The sequence below is a fragment of the Astatotilapia calliptera genome, chromosome 14 (genome assembly GCF_964374335.1).
Source record: "Astatotilapia calliptera chromosome 14, fAstCal68.1, whole genome shotgun sequence".
NCBI classification, from domain to species: Eukaryota; Metazoa; Chordata; class Actinopteri; order Cichliformes; family Cichlidae; genus Astatotilapia; species Astatotilapia calliptera.
Window position 1 is genome coordinate 28,256,810 of NC_137435.1, and position 16,238 is coordinate 28,273,047.

Below are 16,238 nucleotides of genomic sequence, written 5' to 3' on the forward strand. Positions count from 1 at the left end.
CTCCTTTCCCTTCCCCACTCCTCCTCCTCCTCCTCTTCCGATTCCTCGCAGTAAACTTCCAGTCCCGGCAGCTCACATACTGGAAGAGGAGGAGCGCACTCCGAACATCTGTGGGAAGTGAGATTATGAAACAGGCCTCCCGTCCTCTGCTGACCCCATCCCCATCGCTCTCCTCGCTCTCTGCTGGAGACACCCTGCAAATGATAGCGGCAGGATACGCTGCCCTGTTTGGTCGTGTGTGCGGAAGACCGGCATTTCGGGCTCCGTTTGAGTCAGCTGTTTGGATGTAGAACTTTTCCCGGTTTTGTTTTCCCCTCGTGTTTAATGTCAGCCAGATGCTGCTTCACGTCACCTCACCTTCACAGAAACTATCTGAAAAACTCTGAAGCGATGTGGGTTCTAGAAGATTTATATTTATTTGTACTTGCGGGTTTTTCCTGGTTGGCTGCCAGCTGACATAACCTAAAAGCATCGTGAAAACTTTCACACAACAGCTAGAAGGCTTTTGAACTTTTCATGCACGTATCTATGGATGCAAATTTCTGTCAGTCCAAATGTAAATGGGCCACAAATATATCTTTCCTACACAGTTTGAGCCCTCAAGGAACTTTCTTACTACTCCAGGCGACAAATGAGTATCTTCCCCAAGGGTACTTCTACATGCAGACGAAGGGAAGCCAGGGATGAAACCGCTGACCTTCTGATTAATAAACGACCGTTCAGATATTCCTCAAAGGATGAATCCAAATAAATGCAGCGATCTCTGATGTTTATTTGTTTTTCGCATCATAAGTAAAATGTGTACGGAAATTTCTCAGCAGGTGTTAAATGGTTTATCATAAAATGTCCGCATATCGGTGATCTCCACAGGCTGAGTCAAAGAGGAAGTCCACTGGCCAGTTTCCACATCGCAGAAGGCGCCACCAAATACGTGAAGATATTTTAATAGTGAACTTGATTGCACAAAACCGGTTATGAGTCAGGTTATGTTTCGTAGATCAGCACTGGCGAGGGGTAGAGTTAAAAAAAAGAAAAAAAAACATGCTGATGCGTCAGGCAGTCGAATGATGACGAAATTAGCCAGTGTGTAACGTTGAGGTCATATTGCATTGTGGGAAATTGGGAAATTTAGCATAGAGGATATGAAAGAATGAGATGTCTAATTCTGCCTCATCGCTTTAATCATTGGTGCTATAAACTCTGTTTTAGCTTTTCTTCTGGCGCTATCGCTGGGTGATCATTTCAGTTCCTGTTTTTCATTTCTGGATCATTTCAACATTCTGGTTTCTGACCAGGCGCCTACAAAACGAATTGCTTTCCACTCAGACTCAAACTGTAAACTTCATTTTCAATGAGCAAGTGTTTTCCTGCTAACAAATAAAACTAAAACGATGAAAACAAACGAGGCTGGATGTAGGAAATGTTTTATACCTCGTGCTTTCAGTCTGTGTAACGCAATATATCTGTCTGGCACAGAGATCAATTATTATCCCTGTTTATTTAATTTTTTATTACTATTACTCAAGCTACTGCACTTATTTGGCGTGGCTGTAGCTCAGGAGGTAAAGAAGGTCTAATGCAAATTAGATTGACTACTGAGAAGTTTGGTCTTTCTATCCCCAGCTGCTCCAGAGTGCATGCCAAAGTGTCCTTGAGCAAGGTACTGAACCCCAAAGTTGCTCTCCGATGTGTTGTTAAGTGCGCATATGGATGGGTCAATGAGGCATGTTGTATAAAGCACTTTGCGCGGTCAAGTAAGAACCAGGGTGTTTAGTTTTAGTCTGTTGTTAGGTGGTTGCTAAGACATGTGATGACTTTATAATATAATAAAACGGCTGATTTAACTTTGGTGCCTGTAAATCAAATGTGTATTGTGTTGAAATTAAAAGGATGCAGGTGCGGAAATGTGACAATGGCCATTCTAGCCCATTGGTAGGCTGTTGTTAGGCAACACAATGAGGTCACAATACCTGATATAGATGAGGTTTGGTTGGTGAGCCCCTGATTGTGTGTGAGGAGTTACTACTACTGCTGTTGATGTTATTACGGTTGATGGCTGTAACAAAATAATTTTACAAATATGGGATAAATGAGGAATTTTTCATCTTATTTATTATTTGCATGTTAGCATGGTACCATTAGCTTTTAAGCTATGCTGTGCAAAGTCCAGCCTCACAATCTGCAAGCATTGCTGGACACCCAGGCTTTGTTTTATTAAATAGTGGTTGTGTTTTTAATGCTTTTCTTTGAATAGCACTTTATTAATTTTGTAGTAGTTCGTAATATAAGTTATCTTAGAGCATGTTTAGTATGCCTCATTTTCACCTTCCTATGTTACAAAGAAAGAAACCCAAAAATATCCTGTATAGAAAGTTACAGTTGAGAGAAACGACTCCCTTTCAACTGAAACGAAACCCCAAACTAAGCCACACTCGGGATTGGTGGCTTCTGCCTCAGCTAAGAAGGTATACTCGCCACTTTGGTGGGCCAGGAAGTGCAGACCTGAAACATGTAGAGCCTGCACAAAGGTAGGCCACAGCGAGAGAGAGAGAACAAAAAGTAATTGGCTGTAGCAAAGAAATGCATGGAAAATGGGGGGGGGGGGCCACAGAAGCATATCTAAATGATGGCCTGAACCATGAGCTTTTATCTAAAGGGTAGTTTAAGAATGAGAGGGAGTGTCCATAGTACCTGCTGAAAGCTAATAGCGTGCCATAGCACAACCAGAAATCCCCACAAAAACTGCCAAACTAACACCATCCAAGCTACCGGTGGCAGCATTTTCAGCCTTGTGACTGTGTCACACTGGGTTAGAGCAGAAGTGAAAAGTCATTCCAGTGTGTTCTGGTGGTTCTGTAATTCATCTCTGATGATTCTTAAAATTTGAGCTGAAGTTGGAGGAGCTTCAGGTTCAGTCTGGCCAACATTCCTCAGTACAGTAGATGTCATAGCACAGACAGATGCTCCCCTGCTTATCCGCACGTGTCTGGTTGCTGGTGCCGTCTCATTAAATCTGTCTGGTTACAGTCTTAATGTTAACTATGTTTGCTGAAGAGTAGTCCGTGGTGGTTTTCTGTCCGGCCTCTATCCTCTGCAGATGTTGCAACTGTTTCCTGCTTTGTTCGTATATATGATGACATCTAATCCTGTGAATTAACACAAACACGCAGGAGAATTTAAAAAAAAAAAAAAAAAAAAAAGCACCTGCGCCGTTTCGGCCCTTCTTACATGCTCTGTCACATGTCTGTAATTTAACTTGCCGACTGCACTCCATGCTGAGATTTGGCAGCACACGCGTCTCTTTCGAGGCTGTAGATCCTCCTCAGCAGCAGAGAGGAGGCCTCTCAGCTGCTGCCTTGAATACCAACTCTGCAGAAAATGGGTCAATCAGCGCGTTATAAAAAAACCTGGGCTGCCTCTCATTCCCCAGGTGGTTAGAAAAGGGAAAAGGCAACTTTCTGAAAGGTGGAAGGATGTCAAGTTTTAAAATGAAAAACTTGACTTGTTTTTTTTGCTGTGAGTAAAAAAGCTGTGGGCTGATTTATTTCCTCTGCTTCTCTCCCCTCTTCTCTTCTGCCCTTTCTTTACTCCTCTTCACAGGCTGTCAGCATCAACAAGGCCATCAACACACAGGAGGTCGCTGTCAAAGAGAAGCATGCCAGGAATATCCTAACATTGTGTGTGTGTGTGTGTGTGTGTGTGTGTGTGTGTGTGTGTGTGTGTGTGTGTGTGTGTGTTTGTTTGAGTGTTGAGGAGAGGAAGAGCATTTGTTTTGACTTTGTTGTGTGTGCAAAATCATCCTTCCGTAGCTAGAGGGCTGTGTTGGTGCAAAACAGCTAATTTTGTGTAACCCCGTCGTCTGAACATGGCCCTGCTGCACAGCTAATTTAGTCATGTGTAAAACCAAATGGAAGGCTAGACGGACATATTTCTGTTTTATCAGACAGACTAAAAAGCACCAAACTGCTAACATCTAACATCCTGCACAGAGACGGAGCTAAGCAAAGGCCTCAAACATCAGAAAAGAGATCATTAAAAAAAATTCACACACAAAGGAGATGCAACAAATGTTAAAATAAGAGTTTTCTGTATTGAGATTGGTAAATACTTAGGCTCCGCCAGGCTACACAAACACTGTAAGCCTGTGATCCTTGACTGCCGCTCTCACCCTGCATCTTGGGGACCCATCATGAGAAAGGTGCCCACACCTTCTGGGCGGCAGTCAACCGGCTTCCTCTCTCCAGCAACGCCGTGCTCTGCTGGAAGTTCTGCCATGTCTTCCACAAGCTGCTGCGGGACGGGCATCCGAACGTACGTAAACACGAAAACTTTGTCTCCCTCTTATTGTAACTGTGTTCTGATACTCAATGTTAAGGATGTTTCCCCTCTCTTTGTTTCAATTGTTGATTCTTCAGGTGATAAAGGACTCCATGAGGAACAAGGCTGATTTAACTGATATGAGCAGGATGTGGGTAAGGATTATGTCATCTCACACAGTCATAAGTCTCATTTACTGCATTTTCCACACTACAGGGCACACTTAAAATCTTTTAATTTTCTCAAAAATTGACAGTGTGCCTTATAATCCAGTTTGTCTTATGTATGAATTCTGGCTGTGCTTACTGACCTCGATACGATTTTATGTGATACACGGCATTAGAAAAATCTGACAAAAAATGTTTTAGAACGGCTGCCGTAGTCAGGAGCCTTGTGGAGTAATCTGGGTCCAAAACTCCGTCCCCATTAGGCCCCAAAGTCAAACGAACACTGCAGCATCACTGAGAGTCAAAAACTGTCTAAATTATTTCATCTTTAATAAAATCATCAGCGTTGCTGCTTTACAAGGTGTAACAATTAAGTTTAACATCCAGGCATCCATGAAAACAGAATTTATTAAATTTAACAGATTTAGAAGTTAGCAGGAAGTTAGCTCGTTAATTTCCACCTAAACATGATATAGCATGTTCTGACTGAGAGATGTCTGAACAAATTAAAACGTACAGCTCTGCTATCACTTCCAACATAAATGAAGACAGAAAACTAAACAGCAGTGATGTTTGTAGGGTTACTGAAGTTGGGCTAGCTGGTATATAATGATGTGCTACGTGAGCGCTAGCGACACAGCTATGTTAGCATAACATAAACACAGTGAAGCTGGAGGATGAACGCCAACTTTTTTCCACTGGATAAAAGTTAACGTGAGGGTTCCTGATGGTTAAGGATAAATCCAATCGCTTGGCAGGATGCTGTAAAGGGACCAAACTTCAGTCAGAACAACTGAGATAATCCATCCACAATACGAGGTTAGTCATTAATATACTGCGACAACACGGTAATAGAGCAGCTGCGAGAGAATTCAACATTAATGAATCAATGGTACAGAAGTGGAGGAAGCAAGAAGAGTGAGTTGAGTAAAGTTTGACTTCTCTGACTCTTTTGTTTCGCTTAATGCACCTTATGGTCCAAAAAATACGGTAATCTTCTTTAGTCCTTACTTTATTGTAACACTAAAAAGGAATTGAATAAAACATGATACGAATGAAACATACTCATTACTAAAATGTGACCATTTAAACTAGTCAGTATAGCCTGGGGTGTTACTCCTGTATTTACAGTGGCTCCATAGTGTAGTGGTTACACATATGCCTAGCATGTGAAAGATACCGGGTGGAGACACACATCACTCTGAGGTTTTGTTAGGAAGGGCATCCAGTTTAGAAATCTGCCAAATCAAATATGCCGAGCTATCTGCTGTGGTGACCAGCAATGCTACTCTCCAGTAATATTTACAGCTGTCGTCATAAGAGATGTGATCTATCTTTACTGAACCAGTTTTGTACAACCAAACTGTCTTTTGCAGCTATATGAAGGATGCCTTATTGTTATTGCCTTTAAGTGTCATTAAATTCTAGTTACAGTAATTAATGTTATAAATCATTCTGTGATTGCATGATTTTCTGACAGCTTGGCATTATCGTGCAGCTTGGCAGTGGCTTGTGGGACCACTGCATTTGTTATGTGAAGACACGAAACACTGTGTATTATTATGCCCTTTATTCTGGCATCGCAGTTGTGTGTGCAGAAGTGCATAGTACTGTAGAGGCGCTCGGTAAATGAACAAAACAAATTCTGTCAATTAATTTACGGAGGCAGTAGCTTTTTCGCTTTACTTCCTGAATTACAGCAGAGCTTAAAGTGCTTTCAGAGTAGATTATTTTCTTTTTAAAAGCATGTTGAGAGACCAAGAAAGCCACAGAAACAATAACGCAGCAGTAAATAAACAGGCGGCAGAGTTATTAGACATATAGTGCTCAGGCTATTTTTACGAGATGTCAGATTAAGCACCAGATTAAGTTCACATGGAATAAACTTGTGTAGCGAACCTCAGGCCAGGTGAAGGCACTCACTAAAAAGGCATTAACAGGCTGTCCAGGTGGGTGTTGACTCATTAAAATGATCTTTCTAGGAGTTTAACATATACAGGTGCAATTTTTGCTGATTTACTTGGATTTTGTTCATTATCAGAGTACGGCTGCCAACTGTCCTCTTTGCTGTGGTGATCATAGCAGATTATATTCATCATCATTTGTTGGTAGCCTGCTGCCAGGGTGTAGTGACAGACATAATGGACAAAAGCCACATGAGCTCATGTTGCATCATCTACCACCCTCATGAAACAGTAATGTCACCGAGGCTGGTGTCGTTCTGGTTTGGGGGATTTGTGCTGACATGCGTTTAGTCTTGGTGGTGTAGTTAAAAAACAATAATGTCATTTGATAATATTTGCATTTATCCACCCCACTGACTTCCCTCTCCAGGTATCTTGTAGGAAGCCAGAGATGCATTAAAAGAATAAATAATTTAGTTGACCTGAATAGGTTTGAGCACCACTGTTAGTGTTACTGCGCCTTTAGTTAACCAATAACAACCGAAAGAAAACACAAGTGATTAAAATGGACAAGAAATATCTGACTGGTTAGAAAAGCATGGATGAAAATTGTTTCCTGACATTATAAATGCAGAGATTATTTTATTAAGATAAGTTGATAAGTAATGAATTAAAAGTGGAAAATTGTCATAGCTAGCTAACTGTGTGCCTCAACAGTTAAATTATTATTCAGTGGCAGAAACAAACTTACACAGTTAACACCTGAAATGATATAAATAGCTAAGTATTACATTAAAAGTTGTAAATTGTCATAGCTAGCTAACTATATGCCTCATGAGTTAAATTATGTAGATAATAAACAAAGGTTTAGATGGGCAGTAAAAATGATTAACTGTATGCATACATTACATTGTTAGCGCAACCTAATTGGTTAATAGTTGAAGTAGGTAACTAAACTTAACTAGACTGAAAGTTGGAAATTTATCTTAGCTAGCTAACGGTATGGCTCAATAACTGAGAGAGCTAAAGAAATGTTTTTAGAAAAAAAACAGAAGTTTTAACAAGCAATTTAAACGATTACCTAATTGTATAAATAAACAAATGAAATAGTCAGCTAAACATAATGGATAAATGATTAAAGCCTGTTTCCATCCGTAAAGAAAAACTATTTTACCTTCAGCAACTCACATTTTTATGTTAGCAGGTTAGCAAGTTGCATACCAAGTTTCGACTCAGGAATAACTCACAATTTTCACTTGCGTGTGTGTGTGTGTGGGGGGGGGGGTTAACAGCTAAAATGACATAAATAGCTAAGTATTACATTAAAATCTGGCAATTGTCATAGCTAGCTAACAGTTATAGTGAGCTAACAAGTTACAAGAGCTGTTCAAGTTGCTATCCAACTTGAACAAATATATACATAAAACAAATATATAAATGAATAGATTAAATAAATAAATAGATGAAAGTGGAAGCCAAAAAAAGTGTGAATAAACTGTTAGCTAAAATTCTTGTTAACGGAACATAACAGCTTAAACATTAGGCTAAATAATCCTGAATGTACACCCAAATAACATATACAGATATATGTACTATAGTGTTGATGAAGCAGTGTTGTCCATCTGAATGGGGCATGGATGGAAAATGCTGGGAACCACTGATAGAAGTGAGCAAATTTCTCTTCATTATATTGATGCCGGTGACTCTGATGAAATGCAAGCGTGTCAACTGCAATACATTTAGCCACAAAAATCTCAAGAGACACTCCTAAGTGATTAATTGAGCAACAGCGACTGGGGTGGAGGTCTAAGATATTCCTTATTACACTAACTGAGTTTTGCTGATGTCAGTAGGAAGGAGGATACAGGAAGCGTGGTCAGTGGGACAAAGGTTGTGGCCTCTTTCTTTCCTGTTATGTCATTACCACCCTCACTCACAGGCTAGAGATATTGTCAACTGGGTTTTTGCATTCACCCGTACACTGTGAGACCTTCTAAAGGTCACGGTGTCCCTGTGACCTTTAGAAGGAAGGACATGGGGAAACTGTTTCTCCTTTGTTTCCTTGGATTTCTTCACTTCCTCTTCTGTCTTTCTACATCAGGGTCACCTGAGTGAAGGCTACGGGAAGCTGTGCAGCATCTACCTCAAACTGCTCATCACCAAAATGGAGTTTCACATCAAAGTGAGTTGGCCTGACCTATAAAACCCATCACCACTCTCCCTCGTCTCTCATTATCTTTGTCTCAGACTCTCCTTTTAGTGCCAGCAGGTCTCTGCGGGTGGCTTCAGAGAAAATTCCAGCTTTTACACTAATGGCCTCCCAAGAATCTGTAGTGTAGCTTTTTATGAGACATCTGAGTAGAGTTAAGGAGGGACCAGAATACAGTGCCGGTGCTGTCCCAGAAGGTCTGGGTGTTTTTTGCCAAGGTTGAGGATTTTCACCTGGAAAGTGGCAAACATGCATATGATGCATGCCTGCTAGTATGCATATTAATTCAGTATTACTAACAATTGCTCTAATCAGTTGTTTCTATTAAAAATGGATCACTACGCGTAGATTGACATTGCTATTTCACTACATGTTTTTAAATGGAGTAATCGAGTAAAAGTAGTAGGGTGAAAGTACAAAATAGTGTGAAATACTCACGGGGTGTTTCAAAGTAAAGCCTTGTCATTTGTATCTTTTGTCCGGTCTCCCTTCCCTCATCTCCAACCGCTCGTACAACTTATTTGACTCACAGTACTCAGACTAATTAATGAATCTTAATTTAAATAGCACATTGCTTTTTACAACCATCAGATTGGTCTGGTATATAACCGTAATCAGGACTTTTACATTGCTTTGTCTTTCAGAACCCTCGTTTTCCAGGAAACCTTCAGATGTCAAACCGACAGCTCGACGAGGCGGGAGAGAACGACGTCAACAACTTGTGAGTGTGGCGAGTCGCTGCTTCGGCTGCTCGTATTGTTTTTGTTTGGCAGACAGGACCGCTGTGCTGGCAGCGTTGCCTTTTTCTCAGCTTTGTGGAGCAAAAGTGTGAAATGCAAAATCCTTCAGTTGTTACTGGACAGTCGCACACGGATAATATGTGGCTGTTCATGGGGATAACCAAAAGGCTTGTTCTTTACTTTGACACATACTAACACTTTAACACGTTTACAGAAGATGTTTCATTTGAGGTATAGCCTCCACTCAGTATGATGCAAGCAGTCTCCCATCTGTGCATGGACTGCACAAGTGTCCGGATCTGTTGTTGAGAGATTGCTCTGCATTCCTGGATGAGTGCAGGCTGCAGCTGTGCAGTGGTTACTGGTTGTGGCTGGCCTTTGATGAACATTTTGATGTTCAATAGGAGACATATTAGGAATAAATGGTGGCTAAGGAAGTGCCTGGATATGCTCCCGATCCGGAAAGAGATGGTCACGTAAGCCAACAGTCCTGGATCGGTATCTGCTTCTTTAATGCTTTGATAGTAATAAACCAGACATGTTTGTTTGATATTTTCTCCCAAAAAAAGAGCAAAAGTTTGTGGAAAATCAGAAGAAATGGAAAGAAATGTGTAAAAGAAGGAAAACACTCGTCTGTAGGTTAAAAGAAATCTAATGTTATAAGTGCTCTGTACACATTTGTTAGATTTGCCATCGATGTTGTAATCTGAGGCATGTATATCAGTGTCAGAGCCATCTCACGGACGCGGAGAGGTTTCAGTTGTCTTTTATTCGTTTTTGCGAGCCACATGGATCTAATTAACACGGGCAAAAGGAAGACATGAAAGAGCTGTCAAACACTTCATTTAGGATAGTTTGCCCATAACTATTCCTTTCTGGGCTTTTTGTTTTGTTTTGGGTTTTGCTGTTTCGAGGAGATTCCATGAGAAAGTTACTCTAGGAGAACTTGACTGAGCCGTAGAAAGTCCTTAACTCATCAACAGGACCTGTATCTGTATCTGCTCCTTTGTTCGATGAAGATCCTGATGAGCACTGCCGGAGCTAGAAAATGACCCCCAGCAGATCACTGGTGTGAATGTCTCTGACCAAACAATCAGGACTTATAGAGGGTCCTGTACTCACTGCCAGCACCGTGGAGTCCAATTGGAATTTGACATAGAATACCAGAATTGGCAGGTTTGCTTTGAGCACATGTGACAGACATGAAAGGGTCTTTAGAAGCCGTGGAGAACATTATGATGCCTGTAACGTCATTCAGCATGACTGTGTTGTTAGTGATAGCCTGAGGAGGTGTATCCATGACAACAACACCGCCATTGGGTATCAGTAAACCTTGGATCCATTGTCAGGCCCTACGCTGGTGCAGTGGGTCCTGGGTTCCTCCTGGTACATGGCAATGCCCGGCGTCATGTGGTGAGAGTATACAGGCATCTCCTTGAGTATGTTAGAACTGATGCCATTGGCTGCCCCTCATGGTTGCCTGACCTAAATCCAATAGAAACCCTCGGGGACGTTATGTTTCAATGCCACCAGGTTGCACATGAAACTGGCCAGGAGCTCAGTGATGCCCTGGTCCAGATTTGAGAGGAGACCTCTGCAGGACACACCATCCATCATCTTTATGAGCCTCAACATTGTCAGGCATGCAAACAAGCAAACTAACGAGCACCGTTATGAGTTTCTACAATGACATTTCGATAAAATCCCTGTGGCATAATGTTTTTTGTTTCCATCTAATGATGTGGCATCCTTGTGTTGCTAACAGATTATCCAGTCCATATCGGTGTAGACATCCAGCATGAGATCTGATGTGTTTTCAGAGTGTTTATTTATTTAAGTTTAGCATTTCTATTTAAATGAGCTCTGCGTGTCTCTCTCCTGTCCTGTAGCTTCCAGCTGACCGTAGAGATGTTTGACTACCTGGAGTGTGAGCTCAACCTCTTCCTGGGTGGTAAGTTATTCTGGTCTGACTGCGCTGCCAGCTGTGCTTATCTGAAACCGTGCGCATTAACATTCACACACCCACAGATGAATGCATCCAAGTTCACACTTTCACAGACAGGAATACGCAGTCTGACGGATCGGAGGTCTCCTCACAATGGTGCGCAGAAATAAAGATGATGTCATGATATATATATATATGTCACGTCAGAGCTCCACCTCTTCTGTTTCAGTTTACTGCCAGGCTGTTTGTGGATTCATGTTATATTTTAGCCCCCCTTGTTGTCTGGGTGAGTCATCCCAGGTTAATGTCTCTTGAAGTGTGGGTCGAGCTAAAAATAGAGCGCTGGGATGTGACCAGGAGCTCAGAAGAAATGCCAGGAAGGCTGCGTGCCTCCATTTATGAATGATCAGGAGGAAATTACATTCTGGTATCTATTTATCATGGCTTTCATTCAACATCCTGGTGATGTTATCAAACCCTCGTCCCCAACTTCACTCCTAATATTGCTCCCAAGCCTAAATCATATCTCTTCGTTACATTGGCGATCACATGTCGTGTTTTGACAAATCAAAAATCGAGGTTGCACCCAAATCTCTTATGCTGTCGTCAGCTTCCTCATGTGGTCTGTTCTCTAAAAAGCATCACGTCATCTGGGGGTGAAGAGGCCAGACATCTAGGTGCATGTGTGTGTGTGTGCACGCTGTGACTAAGCAGGAAACCACACCTCAGCTTTACACATAGGCTCTCAGCGGCTGACTTTGGGGATAGTGTGAGCAGGGCAGCAGGGAAATGAAAGAGGGGGGCGTAATGACAGCGAGTCACACAATCCTGTTAGTGTTCAGGTTGCTGCTCTCTCTCTCTGCGTCACTTAAAACCTTTAAGTGCAGCAAGAGTGAGCCGTGTGCTGCTCTCAGACACTTTATTAGTTAATTGTGGCAGAAGCAGTAAAATGAAGAGCACTAGTTGATTGAGTCATGAAACATGTATGATCGATGAGTCTCCCACTGTTTGCAATAATTACTAATGCTCATGTGTGTATGTGTGTGCATTGATTTTTGGGTCTGCATTTATTGACCGTCTCTCTCCTCACAGTGTTCAGCTCTCTAGACATGTCTCGGTCGGTCTCTGTGACGGCGGCGGGTCAGTGTCGTCTGGCCCCCCTCATCCAGGTTATCCTCGACTGCAGCCACCTGTATGACTACACCGTCAAGCTGCTGTTTAAGCTGCACTCATGTGAGTCACACACCCCTGCTGGTCGAGCACACACACGGCTGCAGGCTCAATAACTGCAGCGGTGCTCAGTGTTGTCGTTACTAAATGCAAATATTGTGCAGTTTTTGAATATCACTGAAGTGACTGGAATCCCTTGTTAGACTGGGCCGATTTGCATTTATTGATGTCTAGCTAAAGTAGGATTTCGTCCATGGTGATAACTGATTATTTCCATTTTTTTATTAGTTGAGATTGTGCAGGAAAATAAACACGGGCCTTATTCTGAAACTTTTTTTTTTTTAAATCCTATATGTTGTTTATGGTTTTCTGACCTTAGCTTATGAGAGCAAATCCTCGGCTTAATCAGATGTGGTTAAGACTTAGTCTCACTGTGTTTGTTGACCAGTTTCAATCATAATTGTATTTTTATTTTAATGTTAATTGTTTTTAATGTTCAAAACTGGTCAACAAACACAACAGCAACATTAGGTCTGCAGCTAGCGATGAACAAAACTGCCATTTTTTTTTCATGCTTCTGTAATTTGTTGCTAAAGGTAAATAGTAGTCATTGCCATCACATCTGTCTAAAGCACAGATGTGCTTAAGCCATTTAACACTAACTTGTGACTCATTCAAGTGCAGTCGAATGATCAGTGGATGGACCAGTGTTGTGTCTACACGTAACAGACAACCTAACAAAGACCCAATGTCTTTACACACTTTGTAAACATTTTTGTGACAGACTGCTGGTAACAATTTCCACAAAATAGCATTTTTGCACCAACAAGGCAATTCTCAAAAAGCTATTAGTCTGAAACTTGGCATATCTCAGCGTGGTGTGCAATGTGTCCTTAAACAAATTTGAGGAAACTGAACAGATGCAGGACAAAAGAAGAAAGGGAAAGACTAAAAAAACTATCTACAGCAGATAAACAGCATCTGAAAGTCACATCTTTAAGAAATAGGAAAAAGACCTGACACAGGACCTGAGTGATGCATCTGGACCTTCAGTTGATCCGTCTACTGGCATCACTTTCAACTTTCAGCATGATAATCATCCCAAACACACTCCCAATGCAGTTTTGTTTGCCCGCTTCAATAAGTCACTGCACCTTTTCCAAGAAAAGTATAAAGAAATGTGGGGCGGCTCGACACTTTTGAACATTACTATACCTCAAATATTTGACATCATCATTTTGCCTACAATAGTAAAATCACAGACGAATAAATACTGTAGTATGGGCTTGTATTCAAGGTCTCACTCGTAAGCACCACTTAAGTACAAGCTGATGAAGCCCTGTGTCTCCTGAACTGCACTGGGTTTAGCTGTAGGATTTCTAGCCTTACCTTTGGCTCTTAATATTCCTCAGATGTGTGCATACTTAAAATCTCTGACAGTTATCTTCAAAGATTGAGAGATGCGTTTCTCCTCTCTGAATTGATGGATTCCTCAGAACCCCTCGGGCTCATGAAAATTTTCAAAGCCTCACTGGGAAAAAAAAATTAACCAGCAGCTCAGTTTCAAAAAGCCTTTTTCTTACTCTCTGGAAAGGTAGATGTGGAAATTTGCAGTTCTGAAGTATTCTTAATCAAATCCCCCCGTATGTGTATGCAGTCAGACATGTTTTAAAGTATCCTGATCTACCTGTCTGTAAGTAATTCCTGGCCACTTGTCTTTGTGTGCACGCAGGCCTTCCAGCTGACACTCTCCAGGGCCACAGAGATCGCTTCCAGGAACAGTTCAAGAAGTATGAAGTTCACTTTCAGTGTCTCACACACACACACACACACACACAGAGTTGGTCACAGTTTCTCTGAGCTCTTGTTACCGTGCTGAATGAATTTTTAGTGTCAGACCTTTTTGCTCTGTCTGCTTTTCTCAGTGAGGTTTTCCCGTTTCCTCTTTTTCATTTTTATATCTCTCCCCTTTTTGCTTTCAGGCTAAAGAGTCTGTTTTATCGCTCCAGTAACCTGCAGTATTTTAAGAGGCTGATTCAAATCCCACAGTTGCCTGAGGTGAGGACTTACGCGCATTTAAACCACACCTAAACGTGTAAAAGTTTCAGTTCAAAGCTTTTATCTTTGTTGTTGAATCCCATCGTTTTTCACAACTGAAAATGAAATGTGATGTCACGCTTTCATGAAAATGTAGGCAAATAGATTCCACTGTGATGAACCTGACGAAACCAGGACATTATACAAAGAATAACCTCGTGCCTTTCTGATTGTCGCAGAACCCTCCAAACTTCCTGCGTGCATCTGCTCTGTCGGAGCACATCAGCCCCGTGGTCGTGATCCCCGCCGAGTCGTCGTCCCCGGAGTCAGAGCACGTAGTGGAAACGGACGACCTGGTGGACACGGACGTCCCCGTACTGCCGGTAACCAGATAAGCAGCTCTGGATGCTGTCTTCTTAAATTTGGCCCATCTGTTTGTCCAGCCAAATTATTAGGAACATCTGTGAACTCGTATAGGATCCAGTAGAGCTGTTCTGCCGCATCGCATAGATTTATATTTAAATGTGTCGTCTATCTAAGCATTTCCTCTGTATACATCTGGTTTGTATAGTATTAATTATGTTGTTTTTCAGATGCACATGAAATCCAGTGTCTCAGCTTATTGGAATATTTAATAAGATCAATTTAAAAAAAAAAAAAAAAAAGGTTTTACTGTTTAAGGTCCAACCTTAAACAGTTTGGTGCAAATTATTGGTATGACATGGACGTGATCAGCTCGTTGCACTGCTGAAGTGTTACTGAGGGTTTGACAGAAGCTTTCAGCTTGTCAGTATTTTTAGCTCTGGTGTTTCTCATCTTCCTCTTGACAATACCTCCAAGTACGGTTCAGTTCAGGCAGGTCGATCGAGTGCACTAATGAAAAGGTCGACAAACCGTGGGCACGTGTGAAGTCGGCTTCTCCATAAAGTGCTCTAAAATCTCTTGGTAGACAGCTGTGTTGACTTTGGATCAAACACCTCCAACAGCAGCAGGTGACACAGCGCTCAACATCATCCCAGACTGCAGAAATCTCACACTGGACTCTAGATCCTTGATTTCCAAATGAAATACACAATTTACTTTTATCTGGAAAGATACTTTGAACCACAGCGGATGTCCTTAGTCCAGGTAAAACATTTTCAGTGCTGTCTCTGGTTGACAAGTGGTTTCATTTTAGGAATGGATCGGTTTCCTGAAGATGTCTGAGCGTGTGGTGCTCTGACCACAGCCTCAGTCAGCTCCTTCTCTGCAGGCTCTTTCTGTGCCTGCTTGTTGAGGATGTCAGTGATGATCATCTGGGCCGCTGTCAAGTCAGCAGTTCTCCCCATGATTGTGCTTGCGTGTACTGAACTAGCCCATCAGACACTCTGAGTAAATTACAATCCAAACTGTACAAACACAAACTGTAAAGGAAATGTTCTAAATACAAGAGATACTGGATTTTCATGAGCTATCATAATTATCAAAGTAAAAAAAAAAGTGGTGACATGTTTCACTTTAGGTTGCTATGTGATTTGTGTGTTTATCCTTTTCAGGCTCCTGTGGAGACAAAATTCGACGACCTGTTTGGCACCTCGGCTGCTATCGACCCGTTCAACTTCAACAGTCAGAACGGCATGCGCAAGGATGACAAGTGAGTGTCATTACAGGAGCAGAGTGACATGAATAAACACTTATTGTATATAAAATTGCCCAAGCGCTGCGTAAACATGTCTCTGGTGCCTGAATGGTACCGTGTGAATCTTGTTC

The 16,238-nt window shown here is 41.7% G+C and overlaps 1 protein-coding gene across 2 annotated transcripts in view; it reads left to right on the forward strand.

Moving 5' to 3' along the window:
- hip1 (huntingtin interacting protein 1) overlaps nt 1-16,238 on the forward strand; it is a 50,468-nt gene that overhangs the window by 17,338 nt on the left and 16,892 nt on the right. For both annotated transcript variants that reach the window (XM_026191275.2, XM_080289242.1), the window contains exons 2-12: nt 3,601-3,664; nt 4,169-4,311; nt 4,416-4,472; nt 8,490-8,570; nt 9,242-9,318; nt 11,227-11,288; nt 12,375-12,515; nt 14,185-14,242; nt 14,435-14,510; nt 14,729-14,872; nt 16,025-16,122. In XM_026191275.2, the coding sequence (XP_026047060.1) occupies nt 3,601-3,664; nt 4,169-4,311; nt 4,416-4,472; nt 8,490-8,570; nt 9,242-9,318; nt 11,227-11,288; nt 12,375-12,515; nt 14,185-14,242; nt 14,435-14,510; nt 14,729-14,872; nt 16,025-16,122 (1,001 nt within the window). The remainder of the gene's footprint in view (nt 1-3,600; nt 3,665-4,168; nt 4,312-4,415; nt 4,473-8,489; nt 8,571-9,241; nt 9,319-11,226; nt 11,289-12,374; nt 12,516-14,184; nt 14,243-14,434; nt 14,511-14,728; nt 14,873-16,024; nt 16,123-16,238) is intronic.